Source organism: Carcharodon carcharias, chromosome 3, assembly GCF_017639515.1.
Source record: "Carcharodon carcharias isolate sCarCar2 chromosome 3, sCarCar2.pri, whole genome shotgun sequence".
Classification (NCBI taxonomy): domain Eukaryota; kingdom Metazoa; phylum Chordata; class Chondrichthyes; order Lamniformes; family Lamnidae; genus Carcharodon; species Carcharodon carcharias.
Genome location: NC_054469.1, coordinates 156,828,110 through 156,850,120, shown reverse-complemented (window position 1 = coordinate 156,850,120; position 22,011 = coordinate 156,828,110). Strand labels below are relative to the sequence as shown.

General features: G+C 46.6%; 1 protein-coding gene across 2 annotated transcripts in view; it reads right to left on the bottom strand.

The window, feature by feature from the left end:
• The window catches only part of LOC121276160 (DNA topoisomerase 2-beta-like), a 257,905-nt gene that overhangs the window by 28,797 nt on the left and 207,097 nt on the right, over positions 1 to 22,011 (bottom strand). For both annotated transcript variants that reach the window (XM_041184227.1, XM_041184226.1), the window contains exon 32: positions 4,467 to 4,558. In XM_041184227.1, coding sequence (XP_041040161.1) covers positions 4,467 to 4,558 — 92 coding nt within the window. The remainder of the gene's footprint in view (positions 1 to 4,466; positions 4,559 to 22,011) is intronic.

The window sequence follows — 22,011 nt, the reverse complement described above, 5'->3', positions numbered from 1 at the left end:
AGCTGGGTGTGAGGAGCTGCAGTCGAGGTAGCTGTGGGAGTCGGTAGGCTTGTAATGGATATTGGTGGACAGTCTATCACCAGAAATTGAGACAGAGAGGTCAAGGAAGGGAAGGGAAGTGTAAGAGATGGACCATGTGAAAATGATGGAGGAGTGGAGATTGGAAGCAAAATTAATACATTTTTCCAGGTCCCGACGAGAGCATGAAGCAGCACTGAAGTAATCTTCGATGTACCGGAGAAAGAGTTGTGGGAGGGGGCCAGAGTAGGACTGGAATAATGATTGTTCCACATACCCCATAAAGAGACAGGCATAGCTGGGGCCCATGCGGGTACCCATAGCCACACCTTTTATTTGGAGGAAGTGAGAGGAGTTAAAGGAGAAATTGTTCAGTGTGAGAACAAGTTCAGCCAGACGGAGGAGAGTAGTGGTGGATGGGGATTGTTCGGGCCTCTGTTCGAGGAAGAAGCTAAGGGCCCTCAGACCATCCTGGTGGGGGATGGAGGTGTAGGGGGATTGGACGTCCATGGTGAAGAGGAAGCGGTTGGGGCCAGGGAACTGGAAATTATTGATGTGACGTAAGGTGTCAGAGGAATCATGGATGTAGGTGGGAAGGGACTGGACAAGTGGAGAGAGAAGGGAGTCAAGATAACGAGAAATGAGTTCCATGGGGCAGGAACAGGCTGACATGATCGGTCTGCCGGGACAGTTCTGTTTGTGGATTTTGGGTAGGGGGTAGAAGCGGGCCGTCCAAGGTTGGGCGACTATCAGGTTGGAAGCTGTGGGAGGAAGATCTCCAGAGGAGATGAGGTCAGTGACAGTCCTGGAAACAATGGCTTCATGTTCAGTGGTGGGGTCATGGCCCAGGGAGAGGTAGGAGGAAGTGTCTGCAAGTTGACGCTCAGCCTCCGCGAAGTAGAGGTCAGTGTGCCAGACAACAACAGCACCACCCTTGTCAGCGGGTTTGATGACAATGTTGGGGTTGGACCTGAGAGAATGGGATGCAGTAAGTTCAGAGAGAGACAGATTAGAATGGGTGAGAGGAGCAGAGAAATTGAGATGACTAATGTCACGCCGACAGTTCTCAATGAAAAGATCAAGAGAAGGTAAGAATCCAGAGGGAGGGGTCCAGGTGGAGGGAGAATATTGGAACTGGGTGAAAGGATCCGTTGAATGGGGAGAGGACTCCTGCCCAAAGAAGTGAGCACGGAGACGAAGACGGTGGAAGAAGAGGTCAGCATCGTGCCGAGCTCGAAATTCATTGAGATGAGGGCGTAAGGGTATGAAACTAAGTCCTTTGCTGAGCACTGAATGTTCAGCGTCGGAGAGGGGAAGGTCAGGGGGTATAGTGAATATACGGCCAGGGCTGGGATTGGAAGATGGGCTGGGGACAGAGGGACAGGCAGGGGTGGAGGGTCCTAGATGGGTGTTGGTGTCGATGAGTCGTTCAACGGATCCTTTTACCCACCTCCAATATTCTCCCTCCACCTTGACCCCTCCCTCTGGATTCTTACCTTCTCTTGATCTTTTCATTGAGAACTGTCGGCATGACATTAGTCGTCTCAATTTCTCTGCTCCTCTCACCCATTCTAATCTGTCTCTCTCTGAACTTACTGCACTCCGTTCTCTCAGGCTCAACCCCAACATTGTCATCAAACCGGCTGACAAGGGTGATGCTGATGTTGTCTGGCGCACTGACCTCTACCTCGCGGAGGCTGAACGTCAACTCGCAGACACTTCCTCCTACCTCTCCCTGGACCATGACCCCACCACTGAACATCAAGCCATTGTTTCCAGGACTGTCACTGACCTCATCTCCTCTGGAGACCTTCCTCCCACAGCTCCAACCTGATAGTCGCCCAAACTTGGCCGGCCCGCTTCTACCTCCTATCCAAAATCCACAAACAGAACTGTCCCGACAGACCGATCGTGTCAGCCTGTTCCTGCCCCACAGAACTCATTTCTCATTATCTTGATTCCCTTCTCTCTCCCCTTGTCCAGTCCCTTCCCATCTACATCCGTGATTCCTCTGACACCTTACATCACATCAACAAATTCCAGTTCCCTGGCCCCAACCGCTTCCTCTTCACCATGGACGTCCAATCCGTCTACACTTCCATCCCCCACCAGGATGGTCTGAGGGCCCTTAGCTTCTTCCTCGAACAGAGGCCCGAACAATCCCCATCCACCACTACTCTCCTCCGTCTGAACTTGTTCTCGCACTGAACAATTTCTCCTTTAACTCCTCTCACTTCCTCCAAATAAAAGGTGTGGCTATGGGTACCCGCATGGGCCCCAGCTATGCCTGTCGCTTTATGGGGTATGTGGAACATTCCTTGTTCCAGTCCTACTCCGGCCCCCTCCCACAACTCTTTCTCTGGTAGATCGATGATTACTTTGGTGCTGCTTCATGCTCTCGTCGGGACCTGGAAAAATGTATTAATTTTGCGTCCAATCTCCACCCCTCCATCATTTTCACAAGGTCCATCTCTTACACTTCCCTTCCCTTCCTTGACCTCTCTGTCTCAATTTCTGATGATTGTCTGTCCACCAATATCCATTACAAGCCTACTGACTCCCACAGCTACCTCGACTACAGCTCCTCACACCCAGCTTCCTGTAAGGACTCCATCCCATTCTCTCAGTTCCTTTGCCTCCGTCGCATCTGTTCTGATGATGCTATCTTCAAAAACAGTTCCTCTGACATGTCCTCCTTCTTCCTTAACCGAGGTTTTCCACCCATGGTCGTTGACAGGGCCCTCAACCATGTCCGGCACATCTCCCGCGCATCCGCCCTCACGCCTTCTCCTCCCTCCCAGAAACATGATAGGGTCCCCCTTGTCCTCACTTATCACCCCAACAGCCTCCGCATTCAAAGGATCATCCTCCACCATTTCCGCCAACTCCAGCATGATGCCACCACCAAACGTCTTCCCTTCACCCCCACCAGGCGGCATTCTGTAGGGATCGTTCCCTCTGGGACACCCTGGTCCACTCCTCCATCACCCCCTACTCCTCAGCCCCCACCTATGGCACCTCCCCATGCCCACGCAAAAGATGCAACACCTGCCTCTTCACTTCCTCTCTCACCGTCCAAGGGCCCAAACACTCCTTTCAAGTGAAGCAGCATTTCACTAGCATTTACCCTAACTTAGTCTACTGTATTCGTTGCTCCCAATGCAGTCTCCTCTACATTGGAGAGACCAAATGTAAACTGGGCGACCGCTTTGCAGAACACCTGCGGTCTGTCTGCAAGAAAGACTCAAACCTCCCTGTCGCTTGCCATTTTAATACTCCACCCTGCTCTCTTGCCCACATGTCTGTCCTTGGTTTGCTGCATTGTTCCAGTGAAGCCCAACGCAAACTGGAAGAACAGCACCTCATCCTCCGACTAGGCACTTTACAGCCTTCCAGACTGAATATTGAATTCAACAACTTTAGATCTTGAACTCCCTCCTCCATCCCCACCCCCTTTCCTTTTTTACCCCTTTCCTTTTGTTTTTTCCAATAATTTATATAGATTTTTCTTTTCCCACCTATTTCCATTATTTTTAAACCTATACCTTTTTATGCCTTGTTAGTCTTACCACTCCACCCCCACTAGAGCTGTACCTTGTGTGTCCTGCCATCCATTCTTAATTAGCACATTCGTTTAGATAATATCACCACCTTCAACACCTCTTTGTTCTTTTGTCTGTGACATCTTTTGATTATCTGCTCCTATCACTGCTTGCTTGTCTCTACAACCACACCTCTCCCCACTTCTCTCCACCACCCCCCCCCCCCAATTTAAACCAGCTTATATTTCCTCCTCTCCTAATATCCTTCTGTTGAAGGTCTTGAGGACTTGAAACGTCAACTCTTTTCTTCTCCACCGATGCTGCCAGACATTTAGATAATATCTGACTAGATATTAAATATCAGCCTAGAGCATATAAAGCCTTTAAATGTTTATCAAAATAAAAACAGAAGATGCTGGAAATACTCAGGTGGTCTTTACAGAATGTTAGAGACTACATGTTAACTCCAATAATTGTCTCTAATGGAAGAATGAGTCTGAAGCTGGTCTTAAACTTCAAGCAGCTGTACCCATTTATGAGTGAGCCAATGCCCATTACCTGTTTTAGCAATTGTCTTAACAATGTAATTGCTATACAATGTAAGTGCCAGTGAACAAGATGATTGTTAGTGGACCTTGACAATATAACTGCTGATACATTGAAACTACAGGCCTACCAGTAACGATTTTTGTTAACAATCTTCATTGTGATGTCAATATCGGGTGGAAAATTATTTGACAAATATTGTTATCAAAACTACTCTCAAAAGGCAGCACATAAATGCTATTCATATCCCAGACCACAATGTGCATTAGTTACATCCAATACAATTTAGTTGTGCTTCTTCCCTCCACTGTCATTAAAAAAAGTTTTGCAGTTTCTGCCGTTGACAATAATTTGACCAACCTGTTTCTTCTGATCTCTCGTGAAACGATGGAGAGGAGAATATGCTTTCTGGTTCGTGGTTTTTTGTAGACTGTGGAGCAACTTTTCCAGCACTAGATAACAAAAAAAAGTCCAAATTTATAGAAAACCAAAAGTTTGATAAATTTAACACAAATCTAGTAGCAAATATGGAGTCCACTCCTAGAATGAGTTGGAAATCAAGCGTTCAGCCCAAAAAAAATCAGAGAGCATTAAATGACTTTTGTTCCTTTACAGAAATCGTCGAAGAAACCAAATGGTTATGTATTAATTTCACTCACTACAGAAAATTGTGTGTGTGAGCACATAACTTCCTCCACAGAGAGGGTCCAGATCCAGCACATCACTCACTGGCTGCTAGCTTTGCACGCAGACCTGTACACCATTGCTTTGGCTATGAGCTCCAGGCAGCACTGGCCAGGTGAGGGGTGTATGGGTCTCCTGGAGTCTTCTCCAGCTGCCCTCCCATCTCCAGTAGACAGGGGGGTGGGATTGCTCACTGAGAGGGAAAAGCTGCAGCCTGACACATCTAGCGCTTCCTCTCAAAATTTTCCAAGGGTTTGCAGACATTCCTCAGGCCCTCTCTGCTAGTGACCTGGCCATCTACAGTAGAAGTAGCCACAGAAGAGGCTTCTGCACTTGTGCAGGAGGACGGTTGCCAAGGTCATCTCTGGCCCCAGGGCAGTCCAATCAGCAGCCATCTTCCACCCCAACTACAGGTGCCGAGGCCACACCTTGTCAAAACACTTGGAAATGCATCTGAAAGAACACAGCTATGAACCAGGGTGACATGATGGCGTGGCTCTTTAAACCTTGGATGTCAATTAATAAGTTTTGAGTTTCATTAAATTGTGTTGGTACATTTATTCCGACATCCTTTACTGAGTGATTGATTATTTCTGAATGGCTCTGTCAAACCTTGAAAACTTATTTACCTGTTGTAGGGATGAAGGTGGAGTGTGACCACTCCATGCATGGAGCAGAAGGCTTGGTGAGGCTGGACGATGGACACTGATGAGTGATACATCTGATGGCCTGTGGGGGAGACATGGCCTGTTGGTGGTTTGCAACAGCTCACTCAGGTTAATAATGCCTTCTGGAATGGATAATGAATTAGGTTGTCATGAGCCTCCTTAGCACATATCACCAAGGTTCTTGCTTCTGGCGATGTTGCTGCCCTGTCTCCTCAGCCTCCTCCTCCACATCAGAAGAGGGGTGAGTCTCCTCTACATCCTCTAGATACAAGGCCTACAAGATACAGCACCCCTCTGCTGTACTGAGTTGTGCAGAGCGCAGCACACAACAATGATTCTGGAAAAAAGCATAATACTGCGGATGCTGGAAATATGAAACAAAAACAGAAAATGCTGGAAAAGCTCAGCAGGTCTGACAGCATCTGTGGAGAGAGAAAAACAAAGTTAAAGTTTCGAGTCTACATGACCCTTATTCAGAGGTCTGAAGAATGATTCTGGAAACCCTGGTTGGGTCATTTTGCAGAGCTCCTCCATAACAGTCCAGGCAATGGAGTCTTGAGCAGGCTTATTGTCTGTTCAATTGTGGCCAAGGTTGATCCATGGCTTACATCATACCATTCCTCTACTTCAGTGTGAGGGATCCTCATTAGCATTAGTAGCCATGTCTTGACAGTGTACCCCCCTGACCCTGTGTCATCGAGATCTATCCATGGAGGTTTGCAAAGGACTTGAACAACTGTAGCAGCTGGGAATGCCAGAGCATGTATGCATCATGTGTGCTCCCTGGAAAATAGGTATACACCTGCAAGATGTGCTTCCAGTGATTGTATACCAGCTGCATGTTCATGGGATAGAAGCCCTTCCTGTTGATGAAGGTCACGTGCTGATATGAAGGAGCTTCGATTGCCACATTTGTGCAACCTATTACATCCTGCACACGTGAAAAGCCTATATAATGGCACCAAAGCCAACAGACATCTCAGCCTGTCTATCAGGTCTGTGCAGTATTGCACAAACTCTCTAACCCCCTTAAACAGTGCATTGGTCACCTCCCTAATGTTGCAGTGTGTAGCTGCCTGGAATATCCCATCTTTGATGGTGGATCTTTGAAAGGTACTGGAGTCGTAGAAATTCAGTCCTGCAGTGATTTTCAATGGCATCGGACACCCAACCAATCCCATCGGTCACAGGTCATCCTACAGCATTGTGCAAGCTCCCAAGAGAGGCACAGTCTTCTCTGGCACACTGACATCTGCAAGCAATTCATTTAACTTCTGAACTCTCTGGGATGCAGCATGACTTTTTTTACGGCCTCTCTCTCTCTCTCTTGCTGCCACTCCCAATAGCATCCTGGTGCCGCCTGCACCTCTTGTTGCACCTGCAGCACTGGTAATGATGGCTCTAAGGTCTGGTGCACCCTTCCTCTGCACCTCTCCTCGAACGCTCGTGGATCCAGGAGGACCGGGTGGAAGTCCCATCTCTGGTTGCTATCCTCAGATGGAATGCCCAGCTATTGCCCATCAGTTCCTCAAAGCTTCCCCTCTCTTTCACAGCTCTGCCCCTCACCTCCACAGAGATGCCCCTCTCCTTTACAGCTTAGCCCTTCACCGCTGACATCCTCTCCCCTTTTGGCAAAAGTTTGCGCTCCAAAAGAAGGTAGCTCCAGAATGGATGACCTTCCCCCTCAAAGTCTGAGACCTGGTTGAAATCCCCACCTTTGAATGGTCAGGGATCTGATGATCCGTGATACCATGCGCCGCACATAAATTTGGAGAGCAACATTTAATTCCAGTCAGAGGTAGGTTAATTTGACTTAACAACCTTTTTAACGATATTAAGAGATTTGGTAGATAAGCAATGGAAAACATTTAAAGAAGTCATTTATAATTCTCAACAAATATACATTTCCTTGAGGAATAAAAACTCTAGAAAAGTTGTAAAGCTATGGCTAGAGAAGTTAAGAATATTATTAAATTAAAAGCTTATAATGTTGCTAAAAACAGGAGCAAGCATGAGGATTGGGGAATTTTAAAATCAGCATAATGACCAAGTAATTGATAGAAGAAAAGAGAATAAGAATAAACTCTCAAGAAACATAAAAAGCAATTGTATGAGCTTTTACAAGTATACGAAAAGAAATTAACAAAAGTAAACATGGGTCCCTTAGAGTGTATGGAAGAGAAATTATAATGGGGAATAAGAAATAACAGAGACATTAAACAAACATATTGCATCTGCCTTCACAGTAGAAGACAAAAGAGCACATTGAAAATTGTGCAGAAGCCAGGCTTTAGTAGGATAGTAAAGAAAATGTGCTGGAAAAAATTAAAGGGACTAAAAGCTCACAAATCATGTTGATGGTTTGCACCCTAGGGTTTTAAGAGGTGGCTGCATAGATAGTGGATATTTGTTTAGGTATTCCAGAATTCCTTGGACTCTAGCATGGTGCTCCACGATTGGAAGGCAGAAAATATAACCCTGCTGTTCAAGAGGGGAAGGAGAGAGAAAACAGGAAACTTCAAACCTGACATTGGAAAATGCTGGAATCTATTATGAAGGAAGTGGTAGCAGGGCATTTGAAAAATCACAATATGATTAGGCAGAGTCAACATTTTTTTTCTGAAAGGAGAATATTGCTTGTCAGATCCATTGGAGTTTTTTTTGAGGGTGTAGCTAGCAGGGTTGATAAAGGGGAACCAGAGAATGTAGTGTCCCTGGATTGCGAGAAGTTATTCTCTAAGGAGCCACACAAAGAGAATGGTCTGAAACTTCTTGTCAGCAGTTAAGCTGTGGCTTATGCCACTGACGGCATTTTAAATCACATTGTTACCTTTTACATAGGCTGCAGCTGGAACTTCCTCATCTGGCTGCAGCATGAATCGATTGTGAAGGAGAAATGTGAGGCCTAGTGGCAAAGTACAGTTCAAACAAAACCTTGCCTCCCTTATCATGAAATGAAGGCATGCCCCTTGAGATATACCTTCTGTTCAGTGTTCCTAAGTGTTTTCAGGGTAATTTTGAATTCATTCTTCATTCCAGTCCTCACCATCCCCATACTCCCTTGACCCCTGACGCTCATCACCCTCCAATGATACCACCTATTCTGGTGGATACTGGCAGAACTAAGAGCTGGGGGAGGGTGATAGTGGGGTATGGTGGTGGTTGTGCGGGTGGGGGTACCAGGGGTAGCGGGAGTGTGAAGACGCTTCTAATTTAAATGTAGGGAGTACAAGTGAAGAAGACACTCAGTAGAGCACATTTCTCTGCTGCACTTTAACTCAACGTTATTACAATTACGCAGCTCTTCCTTGAGGCTTTCCCCTGTTGAATGATGCTCTGTAACTACAAAGCTGAAAAAAATAAACCTTTCTATTAAGAGCGTCCATCTCACTGAGGAGGCTTCAGGCCAATCCACATCCAACAATCTGCTCTGAAAACTCTACTCACATCTCGACAACTGTAACAAATTCCAACAGAGTAGCTGAGACAATCCACAACTTTCTAAACCAACATTTTAAATAAAACAACCCTCAACATTCTTAAAAAAATGTCCATTTGCTCCATCTCCCAATGTTAACAGATCATTTAAAAAAAACTTCCACATCTGCACCTTTGCCAAAAATTATTTTTTGGGTCTTCCTAGGGTAATATCCTATCTATGTCCAAGTTTCATTAAAGTCCATCCATTAGTTTGAGATGTATCGTTTACAGACAAACAGACTAACAGAGTGTACACATTATTTTCATCCATCGACATGGCAGCGATAATTAGAATTTGAGCCTGTTCAACTCTGAGATGCTGTTTTTTTCAGAACTGATACATGGACTGTCTTAACTTTGCTGATCTTCTTGAAAACGGAGAGCTACTTTTTAATGAGAATTGTAAATAGAGTCAAAAGTTGAGGCTATTAATTCTTTAAAAGTTATATGCAATGATTGAAAAGTCATAGCTGTTTAACTGTAAATACTGTATACAGCTGGTAAACTCTGAGAACTATGGGGATGGTGGAAAAAGTAGTGAATATGATTAGAAGTTAGGCTTCTCTAAACTAGTGAACTTAATACAAAAAAAAACTAGATTCTGTTCTCGGTGTCAGAATATAAATTTATGGAACATGATTGTGTGATAACATTTCATTGCAAAGAAATAGAGCTTTTAATATCTTGTCATTTTCATCATATGACATCTCCCAAAAGTTGAATGCTGTACATTTTAGTGTTGTATTTTATAGATCGACTTACATGGAAGTAGATAGCTTGACTGTTTGTAGTGAATAAACATTTTTAAAACTCTTCCCACCTCCATTCGATGGTTTTCGCCTCTATGCTGTTGGTCTGCGACCAGATAGCTGGTGAAACTCCCACTGCCTCACCAAAAATTTAGGAAAAAAAACTGAATCACTGACAGGCTCTTAATGAGTTCACAACTATGTAAATTAAGTCCTTTCTAGGAGTTGGCCTGTTTGGGGACCGCTTCCTCCCCTGCCCTTGAAAAAAGTAGAGAGGATGGAAGCAGAGGCAGGACTTACAGCCACGCAACTTGGCAGCCATTTTTTCTCAGTCCAGCCTTCATTCCTATCCAATCAGGGCTGGGAAAATCTGGCTGAAGGAATCTGCTAAGGGATATAGACAGGTTAGTGGCTGGGCAAGAAAGTGGCAGATGGGAGTACAATGTAAGGAAACGTGAGGTTTTTCACTTCATTAGGGAGAATAGAAAAATCAAAATAGATTTTAATTGGCGAGAAACTATAAAACGTTGGAACTTCAGTTATGTAGATAGATTGGAGAAGTTGGGGCTGTTTTCCTTCAGAAAAGAAAGCTGAGAGGGGATTTGATAATCAAAATCATGATAAGTCTGAGCAGAGTAGATAGGGGAGAATTGTGCCCACTGATGGTAGGACTGAGAACAAGAGGGCACAGATTTAAGGCAATTTTAAGGTAATGGCAAAAGGAGCAAAGGAGACCTGAGGAGAAACGTCTTCATGTAGCGAGTGGTTAAGATCTGGAATGCGCTGCCTGAGAGAGTGATGGAAGAAGGTTTAATTGAAGCATTCAAATAGGAATTGGATTATTATCTGAAAAGATGAATGTGTAGAGTTATGGGGAGAAGGCAGGGAAATAGTACTAGGTGAACGGCTCATTTTGAGAGCTAGCACACTGAATGGCCTTCTTCTGTGCTGTGACAATTTTGTGATTCTGTTCGTGTTCTGAAAAATTTCCGAAAAAGGAAGTTAACATGCTGATTCAGCAAGCAATTCAAAATTAAATGATATGTTGGCCTTTACTGCAAACAGGGCAAGGAAGTCTTTCTGAAATTTTACAGGGCTTTGGTGATATCACACCTGGAATAATGTATACAACTTTGGTCTCTGTACCCAAGGCAGGATATATTCCTGGGAAGAGGTGGCTGCCCTATGAGGATAGATTGAATAGAACTGGCCTATACGTTTGGGAGTTTAAAAGACTGAGAAGTGATGGAATTGAAACATATAGGGCCATAACTTCCTTGGAGTGGCAATCAGCATCAGATTGCCACTCCGTGCCCACTTACTGACGCCAAATTTCTTCCATGCCTGTCTCGCCCAACCTTCCAACTCAGGCTGGGTGAGATCCAGGCAGCGCAACTGTCTCCAAAGTCCAGTGTCGAAGTCCAGCACCCCTCCACGAAGGACACTTTATGGCACTAGCTGCTGTAAAGCAGGTAAGTTTAAAGATCCCATTGAAATTGACAGGTCAAGGAGAAGGTAAATGCCTAAGGTAAGTGAAAAGGATTTGAGGAATGGGGATGTTCAGAGGTCATGTGGGGATGGAGTCAGACATCGGGGGTGGTGTCGGGGGGAGTCGGACATCAGGAGGGGGTGCAGCAGGCTGGACATTCGGGGAGTGTTGGGGGGGGTTGGACGTTTGAGGGGATGGGGTAGGCCAGACATTTGGGGGTGGGGAGGGGTGGAGCGGGCCGTATATTCAGGGAGGTGGGGGGGTGGGCGGGAGGGCAGGGCAGGGGTCGGACATCAGGAGTGTGTGGCGGGGGGAGGGGGCGTGGTTGGGGGAGGTTGGTGTCGGGTGAGGAGTTCCGTGGGGGAATGGTGGATGGAAAATACTGTGGGGGATGTGATTAGTCAGAAGTTGGGGGAGTCCAATGGGGATTCGGGGCTGTGGGGGGATCGGTTTGGGACTTTGACAGCCCTTGGTAAAATATGGCTACCAGGTCCACTTGGCAGGAGGTATTCCTGCTGCAAATGGAGATTGTTGTGCTGCATATGCCACATGGTTCCGGTTGGCCAGGAGACTCTCCTACTGTTACTACCTGCCTTGGGAATATTGGAAGGATTTACAAACTGATAATCAACCTGTTTGGCCTCGTTATGAACACACCTTCCATGGCCCTCAATTCCCAGAGTGGGACTCAAACCCAGAACCTCCGGCTCAAAGGTAGGGATGCTACCACAGCACCACAAGACCGCTATGACCCTTGTGCTCTGGGTTTTTATTTTGCACCACTGATACATTCTCTTACCTTCTGTTACTCGATACCTACAAATACACTCTCCATCACAATGTGCCATGCATGAGCAAGTTTTCCTAAATCACAAGTTTTATTTTAAATTTTGACCCACGATTAATCTAATATGTCAAACTGTACAGTCCATCTAATTCATCTTCTACCAAGCAGTTGTTGCAAGATATGACAATAATAAAGCCGTTGAGATATCATGGCAATCTCTATCAATTAGTCTATGGCCAGAATTTTCTGGCCCTGTTGGCGTCGCATGTAATGGCAGGAAGTGGGGGGAGGAGGAGGAGGAGGAGGACAATATGGCAAGAAGACCAAAAATTGGTTTCACGCTGGTGTGAAAACACAGCAGGATCATGGATGATGTCCACCATGGCAGAATACGAATCCGATTTGAGGCCGGCGTGAACCCGATTTTCATCCTGCTAATGGGATGCAAAGTGAGGCCTGACTGGAATCGTCCCCACGTGCCAGATTTACCGTTAGGCGAGCAGGAAAACATCTGGACAAGTTTGACTTACAAAAGTTGGGGGTTACTGTTAGGACATTGCTCAGATCACAGACATCCGAGGAGAAGATGATGCTGAAGCCCTAGTTACCGGACCCTGGATGAACACATGCATCGCATGCTGGGTGGATCCTCATGGTCATGGCTTGGCCACAAAGCAGCTCACAGAAGGTGGGAGATCTCTATTGATACTTCAGGTCCGCTTCGGAACATCATGGTCTTGGCCAAGGGCTGCTATGAATGATCAGCGAGGGCTTGTGGGGTTGGGTGGGGGGGGGGAGGAAGATCCAGCTATGAGTGAGAGAGCAAGGTCATAGAGTCATAGAGTTATACAGCACTGAAACCAGCCATTCAGCCCATCGTGTCCATGCTGGCCATCAAGCACCTATCCATTCTAAATCCATTTTGCAACACTTGGCCCATAGCACTGTATGCTATGGCGTTTCAAGTGCTCATCTAAATACTTCTTAAATGTTGTGAGGGTTCCTGCCTCTACCACCCCCTCAGGCAGTGGGCTCCAAATTCCAACCACCTTCTGGGTGAAAAAGTTTCCTCAAATCCCTTCTAAATATCCTGCCCCTTACCTTAAATCTATGCCCCCTGGTTATTGAAACCTCTGCTAAGGGAAAAAGTTTCTTTCTATCTATCCTATCTATGCCCCTCATAATTTTGTATACCTCTATCAGGTCCCCCCTCAGCCTTCTTGGCTCTAAGGAAAAGAAGCCTAGCCTATTCAGTCTCTTCATAGCTGAAACACTCCAGCCCAGGAAACAACCTGGTGGATTTCCTCTGCACCCTCTCCAGTGCAATCACATCCTTCCTACAATGCGGCGACCAGAACTGCACACAGTACTCCAGATGTGGCCTAACTAGTGTTTTATATGGCTCCAACATAACCTCCTTGCTCTTATATCCTATGCCTTAGCTGATAAAGCTAAGTATCCCATATGCCTTCTTAACCACCTTATCTACCTGTGCTACTGCCTTCAGTGATCTATGGACATGTACACCAAGGTCCCTCTGATCCTCTGTACTTCCTAGGATTCATTGTGTATTCCCTTGCCATGTTATTCCCCCCAAAATGCATCACTTTACAATGCTCAGGATTAAATTCCATTTGCCACTGCTCTGCCCATTGTCCTGTAATCTAAGGCTTTCCTTCATTATATTTACGACACCACCAATTTTCGTGTCATCTGTGAACTTACTGATCATACCTCCTATATTCATGTCTAAATCATCGCTACAAACAGCAAGGGTCGCAGCACCGAACCTGCGGTACCCCACTGGACACAGGTTTCTGATCGCAAAAACAACCTCCAACCATCACCCTCTGCCTCCTGCCACTAAGCCAATTTTGGTTCCAATTTGCCAAATTGCCCTGGATCCCATTGGCCCTTACCTTCTTGACCATTCTCCCGTGCGGGACCTTGACAAAAGCCTTACTGAAGTCCACGTAGACAATATCAACTGTACTATCCTCAACAACACAACTGGTCATCTCCTTGAAAAATTCAACCAAATTTGTTAGACATGATCTCCCCCTGACAAAGCCATGCTGACTATCCCTGATTAAGCCCTGCCTCTCCAAGTGGAGGTTAACCCTGTCCCTCAGCACTTTTTCCAATAGTTTCCCTACCACTGTTGTTAGACTCCCTGGCCTGTAATTATCTGGTTTATCCCTACTACCTTTCTTGAATAATGATACCACATTTGCTGTCCTCCAGTCCTCTGGCACCTCTCCAGTGGCCAGGGAGGATTTTAAAATAGTGTCAGAGCCCCTGCAATCTCCTCCCTTGCCTCACATAGCAGCCTGGGATACATCTCATCTGGGTCTAGGGATTTATCTACTTTTAAGCCCACTAAAACCACTAATCCCTCCTCCGTTTGAAGGTTAATTTGTTCAAGTATATGACAGGACCTCCTCCCTGATTTCCATACCTAGAAAGCTCCAACAACATTCAAGAAGCCTGATACCATCTGGGACAATGCAGCCTTCTTGATTTGCATCCCATCCACATTCTCTCCCTTCAGCACCGACACATAGTAGCAGCAATGTGTACTATCTACAAGATACGCTGCAGGAATTCACCAAGAATCCTTGGGCAACACCTTCCAAATCCACAGTCGCTACCATCTAGAAGGACAAAGGCAGCAGATACATGGAAACGCTACCACCTGGAAGTTCTCCTCTAAGCCACTCACCATCCTGACTTGGATTTCAGGGGGAGAGGGCGTGGGCGTGGGGCATTTGCTAGTGTGGCCGGGGTAGGTTTCAACTAGAATGGCAGGGAGGTGGGAATCTGAGCAGGGAGACAGAGGAGGAGGAAGAAGGATAGAAAACAAAAGACAGAGAAGTAAGAAGCAAAAGTGGAAGGCAGAAAAAACAGGCGTTAGAAACAAATGGGGTCATCGTACAAATAACGCTAATATAATTAACAAGGCTACAAAGGCAAGGCTAAAGGCAGTGTACCTTAATTGCCTTTGTTCCTACAGATTGGAGGGTGGCAAATGTAACCCCGCTATTTAAATAAGGAAGGAGAGAAAAAACAGAGAACTACAGACCAGTTAGCCTAACATCAGTAGTGGGGAAAAAATAGAATCTATTTTAAAAATTGTGGTAGCAGAACACTTGGAAAGCATTAATAGGATTAGACAAAGTGAGCACTGGTTTATGAAAGGGAAATCATTCTTACCTAATCTACTGGAGATTTTTGAGGATGGTAACTAGTAGAAAAGATAGGGAAAACCATTGGATGTGGTGTATTTAGATTTCAGGAAGGCTTTTGATAAGGTCTCACATGAGAGGCTAGTGAGCAGAATTAAAGCACATGGGATTGGGGGTAATATACTGGCATGGATTGAGAACTGGTTGAAGACCAGACACAGAGAGTGGGAATAAAGGGATCTTTTTCTGGGTGGCAAGCGGTGACCAATGGTGTATCACAGGGATCAGTGCTTGGGTCCCAGCTATTCATGATATATATAAAAATGACTTGGATGAGGGAACCAAATGCAATATTTCCAAGTTTGTTGATGACACAAAACTGGGCAGGGTTGTGTGTTGTGAGGAGGATGTAAGGAGGCTTCAGGGCGATTTAGATAAGTTGTGTGTGTGGGCAAATACATGGCAGATGTAGTATAACATCGATAAATGTGAAGTTGTATGCTTTGGTGTGAAGAACAGAAAGGCAGAGTATTATTTAAGAGGTGATATATTGGGAAAAGTGGATGTACAAAAGGGATCCGGGTGATCTTGTACACTAGTCAATGAAAAAAATAGGCAGGTGCAGCAAGCAATTAGGAAGGCGCAGCAAATAATTAGGAAGGCCAATGGTATGTTGGCCTTCATAGCAAGGAGATTTGTGTTCAGAAGTAAGGATGTCTTACTGCAGTTATACTGGGCCTTGGTGAGACCACACCTGGGGTACTGCATGCAGTTTTGCCCTACCCAAGAAAGGATATACTTGCCAGAGGGAGTGCAGCAAAGGTTCACTAGGCTGATACCGGGGATGGCAGGACTGTCGTATGAGGAGAGATTGATTCGACTGGGCCTATATTCCCTTGAGTTTAAAAGAATCAGAGAGGGTCTGATTGAAATGTATAAAATTCTAACTGGGCTAGACAGACTGGATGCAAGGAGGATGTTTCCCCTGGTTGGGGAGTCTAGAACTGGGGTCACAGTCTCAGGATACAAGGCAGGCCATTTAGGACAGAGATAAGGAAAAATTTCTTCACTCAGAGGTGGTCAACCTGTGGAATTCATACCACAGAAGGCTGTGGAGGCTGGGTCATTGAGTATATTCAAGAAAGAAATGGAAAATCTTTGGATATTAGGGGCATCAAGGGGATGGAGAGAAAGCAAGGATATAGCATTGAGATAAAGGATCAGCCATGATCACATTGAATGGCGGAGCAGGCTCGAAGGGCTGAATGGCCTACTACTGCTCCTAGTTTCTATAAACGTTCCTTCACTGTCACTGGATCAAAATCCTGGAACCTCCTCCCTAATAGCTTTGTGGATGTACCTATATCACATGGATTGCAGCGGTTCAAGAAGGCAGCTCACCACCACCTTCTCAAAGGCAATTAGGGATGGACAATAAATGCTGGCCTAATCAGCAATGCCTGCATCCTATGAACAAATAAAAAAATGTACTGTGGGCTGTTCTGGGTACCATACTTTAGGAAGGATATCAAGGCCCTTGAGAAATTACAGAAGAGGTTTACCAGGATGATATCAGGGATGAGACAATTCAATTTGTACCAGGGCGGGTGAGACTTAGAAAGGAAGGCATACCTGGTGGGGGGGTGGGGGGGGGGGGGCGCTACGAAGGTGTCGGGGGGTTGAGCTTGGGAGGGGGTGGGCAAAGGATCAGGGAAGTGAGATTGGGAGGGGGAGGATTGTGTAACAAGGGAGAATGCGGCAAGTGGGGAGGCAGATATAAGTGGGGAGGAAAGTGTAAGGGAGGGAGTTTGGAGGGGGGAGGGGGAGGAAGTTCAGAGGCGGAAGGAGTCCGTAGGGGAGGGGGAAGGTGTCGGGGGCAGGGATGGGGCGGGGGCGGGGTAAGACGTCCAGGGGCAGGAGGGATTTCGGAGGGGCAAAGGTATCCGGGAGGCAGGGGGAGTAAGGGTGAAGAAGGGAGTAATGGGGGATGTCCAGGTGAACTTGCAAGGGAGGGGTCTGTGGAGTCAATTGCTGCCTCTTGGGGAACAAACTGACGGTGGGCATGGTAGAAGGGAATGGTGAGTGTGAGAGGGGGCAGAGGGAGTCAGGAGGGTGGGAGGGTGTGGTTGCTTCAGTACAGTAGAAGGGATGGCAAGGGTAATTGGTGGGGACTTGGAGGCCGACATGGACCATGGGGGTGGGAAGGAGGAGGTCAATGTGGATGGGGTGGTACTCTCAGGAAGATAGGAAATGTGCATGTTCACTGGAATTCCTGGAAAGATAAGGTTTCAAATTGGCAGGTGATGCTGGGGACATGGAAGGTGATGCCAGGGGGATCAGTGGTGATGGGGGAAAGGACATGGATGACTGAGGGAGGGGAAAGGACAGGGGAGCTAAGCACTATGACAGATCTATCAGGCTGCTTATTTCCAGCTTATAATGGAGGAGGTGTCATCTTGGCTGGAGGTGAGGACCTGGATGAAGCTGAGGGACTGGCTGGCAGCCCCGACCCCGGCAGCACTGAGCCTTTCAGCACACGTTTCACACTGGTTGGCTGTTAACTGGGGGCCAATTGCAGTCAGGGATCCGTTCCCAGCCACTCCCAGCCCCACCAATGGTGGGCGCCCACCGAACTAAAAATCCTGTCCAAAGAGTTTTACAGCATGGAAAGAGGCCTTTCAGCCCATTGAGTCCATGCTGGTCATCTACTCTAATTCCATTTTCCAGTACTTGGCCCATAGCCTTATGGGCAACTGCCGTGCAAGCCCTTGCCTGCAAACTTCCTAGAGGGATTCCCCAGCGCACTTTTGGGGAGCTCAGTGGTTACAGCCCTTTATTTCTTAGAGGTATTAACAAGGTAGATGGTCAGAGGCTTTGATTGAGAGTCTAGATCTGGGACGCACAGTCTCAGGACAAGGGGTTGGCCATTTAGGACTGAGCTGAAGAGAAACTTCTTCAGCGGGTTGTAAATCTTTGGAAAGGCTAAGAATTCTCAACTGTTGAGTATATTCATGGCTAAGATTGACAGGTTTTTTTTGGACTCGTGGGAAACAAAGGATATGGGGGTCTGACAAAAAAGTGGAGTTGAGGTCAAATATAAGCTGTCATCTTATTCAATGGCAAACCAGGCTTGAACGGCCATATAGCATCCTCCTGCTCCTATTTCTTGAGTTATGTTTGTGTAGAATTATCCAATTAGTTCTACAACTGCTCTTTCACCATATCCATTGAGCGACACCTCCCTCAAGCGCCTACTGGATGCAGAAGAAACCTGCCGCGATTGTCCTCTACCTCCACTCTGGGCCAAGACCAGCAAATAAGGTCAACAATCCTGCACAGGAGGCAGTGGTAGCGGTGGTCAGCGCCAACACCCTGCAAAAGAGGGCAGCCACCCAGTGCCGAAAAAGGATGAATGATCTCCATTTTGCCAAGTTAAGTCACTCTTCTCTTCACTCTCAAGTCTCACAAACCCATCACACATCCACAGGGATCTCATTCACTGCCAGTTTAAGGGACATCACCATTCACTCTCTCCCACACACCTTCATTTACCTTGCGGATTGTGTCCTCATCTCATCCATGGCACCACTCACCACCCACACATGCCAGGCATCCACATCATTTGGACCGGCAGGCTTCCTGCTTACACTCTCTCCATCTGAATTCATGCAGAACAAGCTGGCACACACTAAAAGGGGGAGATTGCAGACTGATGGAGGAATACCTGAAATTAAGGTCCTCACGGACTTTGAAAATAGAGCCAGCTGGCCGGCGATGATCTGGACCGTTGCTGTGCTGGTAGTGAGGTCGGTGGTACTCAATTAAGTGAGGATCCAGCAGTGCAACATCCACCCGATAACCATGCTGGAAGTCACTTTCCCTGTTCCGCAGGCCCTGCCATGCACTAATTATCTCTCTTTGCTTTTGCAAGCACATTTGGGAAACAGCCAAGGGGGTCCATGACCCAGGTACTCAACTCAAGCCCCAAAGAAACCTCAGAAGAAGAATCTGATGGCACTCTCATTGAAATCCCGTCACAGCTCTCACCCACACGCTCCATCAGAGCAGAGACACACACTTCAATGGTACCTAGCTTTAGAGTAGCCTTGGGGTCACAATCTGGTGAGCACATCACACTGTCTGATCTACAGCAGACTGCAGCAGGGACTTCCCAGGTGTCTGGTATTCAGAAAACTGTTGGAGACCAGAAATCTGCTGAGTCCCATTCAGATGAGGAGCCACTGGCACATGGAGCCCTCCATGTCCCTGTGGCACCAAATCCTGCAGCAGGTGGCAGATGTGACTGACCAGTTCCCTGGACATGCACAGTCTTCAGCAACACTGGTTCTCTGTCATTTGCAAGAATGACAAGTGCTGTCTATGGACCCAAGGTCTAGCTAGGCGCTGACGAGTGATGGCTCGCAGTGGCTCTTCGGCAGCATGCGCAGGAGCCCCAGCTGCCCCTTTTTCTTGAGGGTGATGCTCCTCCCTCTGTCCAGCCTGGCACCTCCATCATTCTCTTCTCCTCCATCTCCGCTCACTGTACGCCACAAGGTGTACAGCTAGGTCACCAGGCTCCATGCTCCTCATTTACTCCCCCTGCAGGATGAGAGAGATGTGTGGGTTAAAATGGGTCCACTAAGAACCTCTCTTGGTTAAGTCTGAAGGCCCCTTAACGTATCTCAGAGAGTGCTGGCCACCACTCGGATGGCCAGAGTTTAGTGCGCTGCATGGTTGCCCGAAACCCCAACCTCCTCCACCCAACTGATTGGCAGCAGTCTCGCCCACTGGAGGCATGCTGTGCTCTCAGCTCAGGCATTCTCCTAACCAGTACTGCAAAGCTGCACTGTTCGCTTGAACCATGGGGGAGACTGGTCCAAACCTGAATGATGGCATTGCAAGGGGCTATGAGCAGCTCTACCAATGACCACACCATAGCCAGCTTTAGCAAGGAGATTGGACAACTTGCCCAGTTGTCCAATTATTTTGCAGTCCACTAAAACACTCATTACTTTGCAGTCTGTGCCCAAGGGGTGAAAAGCTCTGGAGCATTTGGTGACACTTTTATGCCTGTGTTGTTTGAGGAGGCAGATAAGCTAGAGGCCTAACTCCAAGCATGTCAATGTAGCTGTGCCTGAACTGTCTCAGCTGCAGAGGAATGGTCACTTTATACAAGGTTTCCCTCATACGTGTCCACTTCCCACCCCCACCACCACCACCACACTCACACGTGCTTGTGCATTACCTTCGGGGACCGGTCTGCCGTGCCCCCACAACTCACCTCAGACGTAGTGTAGCTCTTGCACCCACCAACTCCCCTCACAGCATGCTGCCTTTCACCCCCAACCGCAGTGCAGCACTTGCCCCGACACTGCACTGCCAACTGTCAGCCAGCCAGGAAAAAACAACTTGCCCGTGCCCTCGCCTGAATGCGTGGCGCCTTCACCTTGAAGTCCAATGGGCAACCCTCAAGAATGCTACACAACGTTAATCTGCACTCACCTCCAAGTTCCCCTCGAAGTTCAGCTCGCCAGCTGCACATCTTTTAAATGCTGTTGCGAAACACGTCAGATGATCCAGTGCGGGAGGAATAATTCCAGCAAGCAGGGCTTATAATGATATGCAGATTTATTAAAATGATATTTCCGACATCTGGCGGCGGGAAAAATAGCCTGCTATTGACAGGTGGAGCGGACAATCGCAAACTAGTTTCATAATGTTGTGAAACCGATTTTTGACCTTCCTGCCATATTGTCCGTTCACGCCTACCATGATGCCCGACACCGATGAGGACGGAAAAATCCGGCCCAGGTCATTAACGTCTGTCCTAATACTGACTGCTGTGGAACACCACTGTAAACTTTCCTCCAGTCTGAAAAACAATTGTTCACTGCTGCTTCCAGCTTTCTGTACCTTTGCTGACATAGTACCCTCTCTGCCATTGTCCCATCCAAACCATGGGTTTTAATTTTGCATACTAGTCCATTATGTAGTACCTTATTAAGCATATTTTGAAAGTCTCTATACACAACATCAACCCTCATTGAAGAACTCAATCAAGTTTGTCAAATACGATTTGCCTTGAAGAAATCCATGCTGACTTCTAATTATTAACTCATACTTTTCGAAGTAGCAATTAATTGTATTCTGGACTATTGTCTCAAAGATTCACCACCACTGCTGTTAATAGCCAGCACCTCTGGAATTTAGCCTTCTTCTCATTTTTTGAATAAGTTGCAACATATACAATCTTCTTCCAATCTTCCTTAGATATAAGGAAGTTGCTCGATTGTGGCCAGAGCCTCTGCAATTTCCACCCTTACTATCTTTAATAACTTATGATGCACCACATCTGGATTGGGTGATTTTTCTACTGTTGAATACTGAAAACCTTTTAAGTACCCTCTTTACTTTTATCCTATCCAATATCATTACCACCTCTGACTTAATTGTGACATCAGAAACAACCTCTTCTCTAGTGAAGACCAATGCAAGGTACTCATTTCGTACCGCATCCATCCCCAATACCTTCATAAGATGATCACCTTTATGGCTTCCAATTGGCACGACCCATCCTTTAACTACCCTCATGCTATTTATTTAGAAAAAAACTTTTAGGTTCCCTTTGTATTGCCCACTATCCTATTCTCATATTCTCTCTTTGCATCTCTTATTCCCTTTCTTAGGTCTCTGTACTTTCTGCATTCAGCTTGGTTATCTACTGTATTATGAGTCATACATGTGCCATAAGTCTCCTTTGCCCGTTCCAATTTTATCTCTTTAGCCATCCAGGGTGCTCAAGCTTTGGATACTCCTCCCTTCCCCAACACTGGAATATGTCTACCATGTACCTGAATCATTTC